The 10,707-nt window shown below is 36.3% G+C and overlaps 1 protein-coding gene across 11 annotated transcripts; it reads left to right on the top strand.

Moving 5' to 3' along the window:
• The first annotated feature begins 4 nt into the window (after window positions 1-4).
• On the top strand, window positions 5-10,628 carry LOC307008707 (uncharacterized protein). Of its 11 annotated transcripts, XM_079631741.1 has the most exons (11): window positions 53-121; window positions 534-652; window positions 3,443-3,513; window positions 3,592-5,399; window positions 5,496-5,538; window positions 6,129-6,287; window positions 6,491-6,580; window positions 9,688-9,753; window positions 9,859-9,918; window positions 10,037-10,104; window positions 10,252-10,628. In XM_079631741.1, the coding sequence occupies exons 2-11, from the start codon at window positions 564-566 to the stop codon at window positions 10,273-10,275; spliced, it is 2,478 nt and encodes an 825-aa protein (XP_079487867.1). In that variant the 5' UTR covers window positions 53-121; window positions 534-563; the 3' UTR covers window positions 10,276-10,628. The 11 variants fall into 11 exon arrangements, 7 of the variants coding, with proteins under 7 accessions (XP_079487864.1, XP_079487867.1, XP_079487865.1 ...); XM_079631738.1 differs by having other exon boundaries at window positions 5-121; window positions 3,443-5,399; XM_079631742.1 differs by lacking the exons at window positions 53-121; window positions 534-652 and adding an exon at window positions 2,930-2,999.
• The last annotated feature ends 79 nt before the right edge of the window (window positions 10,629-10,707 follow it).

Here is a 10,707-nt window from a genome sequence, read left to right as displayed (position 1 = left end):
ATGCGTCGAAGGGATTGATGGGAATTGAAGTCAGTCATGTGATGAGTCGTGTACCGTGTCCGTAAATACACAACCAGAGAGAACCGAGATCCCGAAAAAGACTGAGCACGCAAAATGTTATGTAATAGTTTCCAAATATTTGTGTGCGTGTGAGAGCGAGTCCTGACTGGGGCTAAATGGTTTTGTCATTTTAGGATCTCTATGTTGTTATGAAGCGGGTGAAGATAATCCCCTATAGATCTGCAATGGAATCCCCTGACCTCATGGTTCCCGATGCAATGGCAATCTCTTTTTTTTAATTAAGATCAAGTGGATGGAAGCTATTTATGTTAAATGTTTACGCCACATTGTCGTTATCGTTAAGACGCGCCATTATTTAAAATCTCCCTGTGGCTACTTAGTAGTTTTAAAATTCAAGTTTATATACAATACATTTACATTTTGAAGAGCCACCTCGGTGGTGTAATGTAACCTCCTCTGAATGTACTCATTTTAAAACAGACTTTCACTTGTCACTGTGTTGTTCATTCTAGGTCAGCTGTTGCTCGTAAGTTTTTTAATGCATGTGTTGTCTGTCTGGTCACGGATCTGCCATGAGAACTACAATACCCACAGAACCTTCCGAGGCATTACCACTTTTCCCAGAATTGCGGTGCGTAGTATGGACACAGCATGATGCAACTCTTCCCAGTGAAAACCAGTATTAGATAGGTGATTAAGTAATTATTTGGTTTGAAAATATTTTAATTGAACAGTCCTTTTAACCAGAAACACATTATAACACCACTTTTTATTAATGATTTTTTTTTATCAGTAGCTTAGTAGCCTACTCATTATCAATTAGATATGTATTCAATAAAAAGTTATGTTAACCCTTTTAAATGAAAATTAACAATATACAATTTTACATACTGAAAAACTACTGGAGATTGACAAAGAAAAGTAAAATAATTGTTAAAATAAATAAGTGTTAAATAATAGCAGATCGTAGTTTTGTGGTTGGTTGTTTTGTGGTGTGGTTGGATATAAAATATATCATTTTACTTTGTAGTTAGTACTGTAAATGACTACATCGACACTACCAATAATCAGACCATCTCTGACACTATACGATCCATATCTGACCTAACTTGCCTTTCGATGTCACATAAACATTCGATAGTCAAAGTGAAGTGATTTAATACAGAATTTTTGAGTGTGTGTGGGGGGGATTTGGGTAACATGGGGTGGGGGGTAACGTGGGGAGAGTTGTAACACCACCAATTTCACCAGTCAGATAAGCTGAGTCCTATAATCATTTCATTATTTACCCACTTCATCCCAGATCCCATTTAATGGTTGTCAAGGCTGTAAATAGGTACATGCAGATTTCATAAAGAAAAACATTAAACACTTAAACATTTGCAGATACAATAATATAACTTAGATTACATCAAATTGTAGTTTCTCAACCAAAATGTAATGCATTTTTAACCTTTATGGAGTCAAGTCAAAGTCAATGTGCATGTAAATTGTGCCAAGCAGCACGGGCTCACCAAGCCTTTTTTGTGATCAATTATTTATTAATTTTCTTACAATCATTATTTACACATTGGGGAGGAAACATCTTCACAAAAAGAAAAACCTTAGGTTGATTACATCATCATTGTAAAAATAACAGAGGCACAGTAAAGTGTTGCTTATTCTGATGCCTGGTTTTCTTCTCCTCCCCATATCCTCGCACACATTTACTCTGTTTTTTGTTAGACTTAGGCCTACATGTTCTTTAAACAGGTACTCTGTTGAGTGTACATTATACTATTAAGGGAGTTTGTTTTAGTAGACTAATTTACACGCACCTGTCAAACAGTAAGTGGATTTGATATGGTCAGTCACAGAAAGAGAGACACTGTTTTGTATTGTTCTTTTGTATTCAACAAACCTGTTTTTGACGCTTATTGCATAATGTGGCCTCTGTTTTTGCATCTTTTGTTTAATTGTTACAACTTACCCCAGCAGTGGGCTAGATTGTAACAAAGGCACAACATGACATCAACTCATAAGGGCTGTGATATTTTTGTAGAGGATTGAATTGGCGTCTTTTGTAGTGAACAAATATGCTTTTTTATAAAAGTTTGAGCAATCTAGTTAAACAAAATTCACTGAGTTACAGATGATGTAACAAAATGTGTTACAACAGCCAGGGCGTCTCCCCCTACCTTTTTGATGTCCAGCATTAATGTTTTTCTAAACATGTTCTAAAAATAAAAATAATAATAATGAAGATGTCACATATAATTCTTACTGAAGTAAGCACATTATATATGTCAATAAAAGTATAGCCTATATGCATAATTAAATGTAATATGGAATTTCACATGTATGGACTTTTAAAAAAACACTTTAAAAAAATAATTTTACTCTTCAATAGATTTTACGGAAACGAAAGTTAACAAGAAAAGAGTAAATGATGCTAATACTGAAAATGCCTATTTATTTTTTTAACAACCTATTATAATAATGTATGCAATCCAATCAATCATAACAAAGTTTATAAATTTGCATTGTCTATATCGCGATTTCACTGCCTACCGTAATCTGTGACAGCCATTTGTTGTTATAAATAAATATTTCACTTAATAAAGCCTATCGAAGGTTGACAAGCATCTCAGTTTCAAAAGAACGTGTAATAAAATTTTTTTTATCATTATTATTATTATTATTATTATTTTAACCCTTTTAGATCGTGTGTAGCCAGGCAATTGTTTTACAGCACCATGAAACAATAGGTGTGTGCGCATATATACAGTATCTGAGGTCTTTCTTCTATATAACTGTCAGCACTGGGGGGCGCTGTTATGTTTCTAAACGCCTCACAGATCGTCGCTCTGATTGGTCAAGCTCAGAGCGTCTTGTCCAATGATTAGAAGGTCGCCGTTTTCAAATCGTCAGACACGGAAGTATCTAACACTCAGAGTCAGCCTGTATAGAGACCTATATACTGTCTATGGTAGAGACTGGTAAGACGATGTTAATGCTTCCTAACGATTATGATCTGCTTATTTGTTTAGAAATATTATTGAGTTTGTTAGTTCCTTATCGAAAGGAGGCTCGTTACTAATTTTCCGTGTTGAGGGTTATTGTTACCATAGCAAAATATTCGTTGCAGTTGTCAGTTACAAGCTGAGTTCATTCTAGTATTTTTTGTCTGTTGTGTAATGTTATACTTCCTGAACTATTATTAGATGTTTAAATGACACAATTGGGTTTCTTCAATGCAGTAGTTTAGTGTTTCATTTTAGATAAGTATTTAAGGAATTTAAACTGGTGCTATCTTTTGTATTGAATATTATATATTTTTTTCCTCATGTGTCATCCTCTGTGAGATGTGTGATTGTCAGTAAGTAGGTTTCAGGAAGCCACAAAATAATTCCCAGACTTTTATTGTTCTTTTTTTTTTCAGAGACCTTCCTGCTATTGAAATGGAGAGCTTTCTAAGGCAAAGGCTTGCCCAGGCTGGTGGCAACCTATTAGGTGGATCATCTCTTCAGAAACCCATTTCTTCTCTCAAATTGCCAGATGTGTGTTCTTCTAGTTTCTATTCAATTGCAGATGAACCTTTTCCCCAAGTGTCTGGATTTCTTGATGACACTGTCGGCCCGTCGTTTCTTTCAAATGAAGCCGGAACTGTGTTGAATTCACCTGTTTGCACACCATCAAAAAATCAAACCAAAAATAAGGATGTGGGAGTTTTAGCACCAAGAAAAGAGGCTGCTATCGATTCCGGTCTTAGTTGCTCTCTTGGAGCGCACTGTCAGTCGGCAGATGGAAGCATGTCTACTAGATCAATACAGAATGAGAAAGACATTAGTGCAACAGCAGATAAAGCAGATGGACACTGCAATCAACCCACACTATCCACTACATCTTTAGAGAAATCAGATCTCACGAGTGCAGAGTTGAAGAACAGCACTTTTGATGTGACTCAAGACGTGAAAGAACGGTCTGACACTGGTGTTAATGTGACCGTTGATCTACACAACACCAGGGAGAAGAACAGCACTTTTGAGTGTCAAGAGTCAAAGGAGAGGTCTGACCCTAGACTTAATTCAACAGTGGATATTGATGTCACCAATATTAAGACTGAGTCAGGAAATATCACTGTTGACCTGGTCCAGTCACATGACCCTAAAGAGAGTCCTGACACTAGGGTTAATGCAACCGTGGATATTCCTAATCTAGACGGTGCACATTCTAAAACCAGTTCTTCTGTGAATAGTGCACCCTTAAACACTACAACAGAACAGCTCAGCGAAATGCTTGAAGGAACCATAGACATTCAGCCACAAGAAAAAACAAGTGGTAATCTTAACTCTACTGTGGATGATAAAATAAAAAACACAGAGGCTAATTTGAAAGACATTGTAATGGTTGATATTGTGGAGCAAATAGCCAGTGCACCTCATCTACCTTCTAGCGAGATTGAACAATCGAGCTCAGATATTTTAAAACCAGCTAAGACGATGGTTACTAAACATAATACAACCACTGATCTTCCTGTGCCAGAAGTTCCAGTTTTGAAGGACACCACTCTAGAAGTTAGGCCCTCAAGCACAGAATTAGCTTTAGAATTAGACCAGGTCAGTGGTGCTTCTAACTCGGTGGGAATCACTAAACCAGCCTCTAACAGCAGCGAAACAAACGTTGAGATAAACACCTTTGCTTTTGTTTGCTCTGTAGATGCTCCCAATGATGCTCCTGAGCTTAAAGCAGAGGAGCATCACAAAAAAATGGAGAGACCTGGATTAGCTGAAAGTGTGTCCGTTCCCTCCTCTGATATGGGAAACATCAGCAGAAACAGTATTTTTAGTTTGGATGATACTTTGGATATGAAAACAAGCTTCATGGTTACATCCACACCTATTGTTTTTGGCAGAGAACCCAGATTTGAGATACTGAAAGATGCGAAGCCCACACCTATGAGAAAAAGACTGTCTGTGATCAACAGTATGGAGGCCCAATCGAATGATGAGCTTGTTGGTGTGGGTAATCACAATGAAACTGGTGCTGTGCAGGCGACTGAGAGCTCATGTCAGAAGGTCTCATTGAACTGCATTTCAAGTCACAGTACATCAGAACCAGCAAATGAGAACAAGCCTCCCACAAAACTTCCAATTAAAAGACAGCTTCCTCAACTTTCCTCTAAGCTCAGTTATCCCAAATCCAGCCTTCCACCAAAGCCACAGTCATCCATGAACTCCTCAGTAGCAGTCAAACCAAAGACTATACAAGGGCCACAGGTTCCGCAATATCGCGACACAGCATCCACCATCTTGCTTGGCAACAGGAAGTCAGTACAGATGAACAAGGGGAAGAACATCCCACCTGTCAAGAACACAGTGTCAGCTATCACTGTTAAGGTAGAAAACTATGCTTTATGTCGCTATGAATAAGTCACTTGGATACATAAAAATGTTGGGTTTAATGTGATGTTTACATTTTTTTTTGGTAAACAGACTCCTATGGTTTCTTCTGTCACTGGAAATAACTTCACTTCTGGTGAGTGGCTTATACACATTTTCTCTTTCTTTCTTTCTTTCTTTCTTTCTTTCTTTTTTAAACACATTTTTTACATGCACAATTATATTACTGTTCAAAAGTTCAAGGTTTTTGTTTTTATTTAAAATACTTTTATTCAGCAAGGTTGCATTTAATCAATTAAGTGACTAAATATATTTATAATGTTACAAAAGATTTCAGATAAATGCTAAACTTTCTTTTTGAACTTTCTATTCATCAAATAATTCTTAATATATTAATTTCCCATCAAAAGCAGCTCAACTTTTTTTTTAAACATTGATGATAAATTTGGAGCTAAGCACCAATCTTGACCATATTATACTGAATTCCAAAAGATCAGTGACACTGCATCACAGGGATAAATTACATTTTATCCAAAATGTGAAAAAAAGTGAAATTTATAATTCACAATTTTACTGTATTTTTGACCAAATAAATGCAGCCGCTGTGAGTACAAGACTTTTCAAAAACATGATCAAAATTGAATGATAGTGTTCATAACTACTTTTATATTACTATGTTCTATTATATAGTAATTGTGTTTTCTGTAAGCTGTAATGTGGTTGCAGTTGCAAAGCCTTCAAGTTCTGGTATACCGCAAAACAAAGCATCAGGACTACAGCCCCCAACTCGTAAAAGACTGGTTCTTAAGACACCTCAGACTACACGATCCTCTGTTGACACCATTCTGACTCAGCCCAGTAATAAACCAACAACAGGATTACAAGGTACTATTCATGATGTTTTTTTTCATGATAGTTTTTCTTTTGTGTATGTATCTATCTTCAGATTTTGTTGTTGATTTTATATTTTTATGCAACATGGATACATGGTAAATACCTAGAGAAAAGTATTATGTAAATGAAGGACTCTGGTTTTATTTAATGATTTGTCATTCCAATCATGTTTCCTCTAATTCTATCTATGAAAGGTATGAGGACGAGGAATTCACTGCTTCCCAGTGTGGGCCAAACGCACTTGAACAATGATGGTTTGCCTTCGGCAAAGAGAAAAAGAATTGGTGCGATCATTTGTCCTTATTTTTTTAATAATGATTGTTTACTTTTAACAACTATAGAAAATAAGTGCATTAGTAAGACTGGATGAATAACAGGTAGGCCTATATCTCTAATACTTTCAGAAGGTCTTCAACACCTTTTAAACACTAAACATTTTAAACCAATTAAGTTTCACAAGGAAATCCAACTAAAGTTATAATTTAATGTAATTGAGTCTTCTGGTGTATTTTCTCTTGTGGTTGGCGGAGACTGGTACATTTGATATTGCTTTGTACAATACTTGTCAGTTTTTATCAAACCCTCTTAAAACTAGTATTATTTTAACTAGCTGTGTTTCCATCCACCTGTTTTTATGCACATTCTGGGACATTGCATAAAAAAACGCTGATGGAAACACCAGGATGCGCATAAATTAATAACATGCACATAAAAAAACATATGTGCTCAATTGAGACGGATACATTTCTTATTTGATATTAAGACATGCGCATAAACTATGATTGAAATGTACGGTATTTACTGAATAAATCCCTATAAAAAAAACCTCATGTGGCTTTGCATCAGCGGTGGATGTGATAGGATAACTGGATGAAAATTTTGAAAAATAACAACTTGTAATAACAACAATATTTTGTGATATTTAAAAATGAAAAGACATTAAGATATTGGGTCAGATTTACTAACTGCTTACACCAGCGCAAACCCTATTTTGGTGTTAAGAATTACTTTCAGTGAAAAATTAGCACTGAAAGGACGGTTATTCTTGCGGCTGACCTTAATACATATGCATTTGTAAGAGTTTCCCTTTCAGATGCAAAATATATGGGAGGACAGTATTTAAATTAATCACACAAGGTGCTTTAAGGTTTGCGCTGGCTAGTCAATTTACTGGTATTTGTGCCATTATTACCAGTTGCGCCCAAAAAAAGCATATCTTAAAGGGCACCTACTATTATGCCCCATTACACAAGATGTCAAATAAGTCTCTGATGTCCCCAGAGTGTGTATGTGAAGTTTTAGCTCAAAATACCCCACAGATAATTTTTTACAGCATGTTTAAATTGTCATTTTTTAGGGGCTGAGAAAAACGCACTGTTTTAGTCGGTCTCCTTTAAAAGTTAATAGATGCGGTTCCATGCACAGGGGGCGGAGCCTAACTAGCTCGCACTCAGAGCACTGTCATAAAGGGCTCGCTCTCACTTTCATTTCTGCCGTGATCAGTAACGTTAGTCCTGTCGCTCCGGAGACTGTAAGCTGGATCACGAGAGCAGTTGTACTGATCAATCCTCGAGTAACAATGAGAGTAAATGAAGACTGCTATGTTAATTCTAACATCCAAAAAACAAAACACCTCAACCGCTTTCGGAGACATTCTACAGCTGCTCCAGCGTCAAAACAATGGCGGACTGTGTCCAGCTCACTCAGGGCGGGTCTATGCTCAAACGGTGACAAAGCCGGTGTCAATCAACAGTCGTGGGCGGGGCTTGTGTAATTCTACGTCACATTGCATTTATTCTGAGAACAGCTTGTTCTGAGACCGTGCTTATTGTTTATGGGGATTTAAAAAAAAAAACACTGGTTGGATTTTATCATTAGAGGGTGGTTGTGTACACGCACTGCCAACACACATTTGTTCAAACACCATGTAAAAGTGAATTTTGCCCTTTAAAATAGACGTTAATTTGTGCTGCTCTGATAGATTTCGTTGGTCATTATGGAAATGACCCGGCTGCGTCTGTGTTCTTTAATTTGCATGTCTTCAGTAGATCACGCACAGAACTTTTCATTCCCATCGGCGGTATTATGGGATTGTGCTCACGCTAATTTGCCCTGTTTAGTAAATCTGGTGTCCATTATGAACAAAAAAAGCATTGGGTGTATCAAAGCAATATTCAAGATCATTATAGTGTGGAAAATAGCCACCCTTTGCCTTAAGCCACACTGACAGATCTCAACAGCACAGCTCCTGATATATCACTGCAAAATATTTGTTCCTGAAGCCGCCAGGAATCTGGGCAAGAAAATTGAGTCATTAAATTGAGTTGTCTCGTTTACATGTCTTATTTGCAAGATATTTTCCCTGCTTTACCAGATGTAATCCAGACGGATTGATATACTTTTTAAGTGCGCAGTAATAGCCTTACTGAATAGATTTGGGAGCTGCTTGTTGAAACCTTTCTAATTCATGCATGTGAAGGAGTAGTGTGTGCATGCCTCGCCTTTGAGTGTTTTCATTCTTTTTGAAATGGAGATTTATAGGTCTGTACAAACTCAATTATAAGATGGTACATTGGCATCCATGCCACTATAATGCACTGCATTAATTATGAATGTAAAATAGAATATATAATATATATATATACTTTTTTTAATGTTGCTAATGACTATTTCTGTTTTAAATAAGTTCTGTTTTCTTCAAACTGTTCATTAAAGGATCACACTAGACACTTCTTATGGATGTTAGGATCAAGCTGTTTTGACCAACTCAAACATGGATTTATTCGCTGGTTAATGAAGCTGCAAAATGAGGACCTCGGAGGAATCTGTTTCTCAAACTAGACCCTTTGATGTCCTCTGTTGTCCACTTCTCTCTGTCCTGGTTTGGTCAAGTTTGCTTTCTCCTAAGAATCAATTAAGAGCCACTTTCAACTGTGCTTGTAGCCTTGTATACGAAGAAAGTGTCCTCTTGTACCAAATTAGCACAGGAGTAGGTGACAGTGTTTTCTTAGGTCATGGCTGTTGAAAACGGCTTTGTCACCGCTGGTAAAGATGAAACTTTTATTTTTTTATACTGATAATAATTTGCAGCATTAGAAATGTTTTGATTGATCAATTGCATGTTAATATTAAATCCTTTCAAAAACAAAATGTCTTTGTCATTCCCAACCTTTCAACGGTAGTGTTCACATACAAATGGATGAGCAAGTGTGAATCGTGAGCAAACACAATTAGATATTGGTTGGTGTAGTTTGTTACCATCCTATGTTGTAAAAAAAAAAAAATCTTGAATAGACAAAAACTGTGTTGTAAATGTTTGTGAAATATTCTGACACATTTTTTAGTTGTTAGTCTCCATTCTAATGTATTTTATGTGTGTTTGTATCCATAGCACATGCTGCTCTTTCTGCAGCAGAGAGTGATGCTGTGCATCCAGCCGACGGAGCACATGAATCAGGTGAATTTCGGTGGTTGTTATTGTCTGAGAGCTCATGTATTAAGTTTTCTAATTCACAAATAGTGGCTAATATTTGAAACCTACCTAATCTTCCCCCCCATCCAGGCTGTGTTAATTGTTTGCAACTTCAAGATGAACTTGAGAGGGTCCTCCAAGAACTAATGGGTTTGCGTTCAGGGATTATTATAATAATTTTCATAAATTTCATATTTTCTCTTCAACAAATGTACCCTCTTTATTTATTGTGAGATAATGTTTAATGTTTTGCATACCTTTCTTATAGAGTGTAAAAACTGCGGACCATTGCACGAAAAACTTGAGATGTGTGTAAAGGAAATGAAGAGTATTAAAGTAGGTATTCTGTGTCTCTTCACAATTTATTTCTGGCATTTTGTTCTTTTTACAGATAAATATCAAATAATTGTATTATGCTGATATTAATATAAGAAATGTTGTATACCACTTCCTGATTCTGTCTTTTCTCTCTCCCACACTTAGAGGAGAAAAGAAGAGAAGTTTTGACAAAGAAAATTGTAACTTTTACCAGTTGTGAAATTTTTATGCAGTTCTATGCATGTTTATGTGCTTCTAAAAATGAGACGCTGTTAATAAAATGTAACCCAAATAAATATTGTCTTGCTTAAGTCTCTAGGCTTTCCCTAATACATTATGAAATGATTTTAAATATTAGAATATGGTTTATTGTTTGTTTTAAAGGCATGGGAGAAGATTCATATTTTTTATTTTCCACTGTAACACGTTGCCTTAGTTATGTCATCTCGTGGTATTGCAAATAAATGGAGCAATAAGCAGAGCAGGACTTTAAAAATGCTGGAAAAACCATCGCTCTCTCTCTCTAAAAAAAAATGCTTGTCGGCAATGGCAACACGTCCTACTACGATTGGCTTTGTTACTGACGTCAGAAAAACCCGACCCTGCCTGGGGGGAAATCAC

The sequence above is a fragment of the Phoxinus phoxinus genome, assembly GCF_949152265.1.
Source record: "Phoxinus phoxinus genome assembly, chromosome: 12".
In the NCBI taxonomy this organism is placed as follows: domain Eukaryota; kingdom Metazoa; phylum Chordata; class Actinopteri; order Cypriniformes; family Leuciscidae; genus Phoxinus; species Phoxinus phoxinus.
Note: the sequence above shows the minus strand (reverse complement) of the source record. Positions and strands in the feature narration are given on the sequence as shown.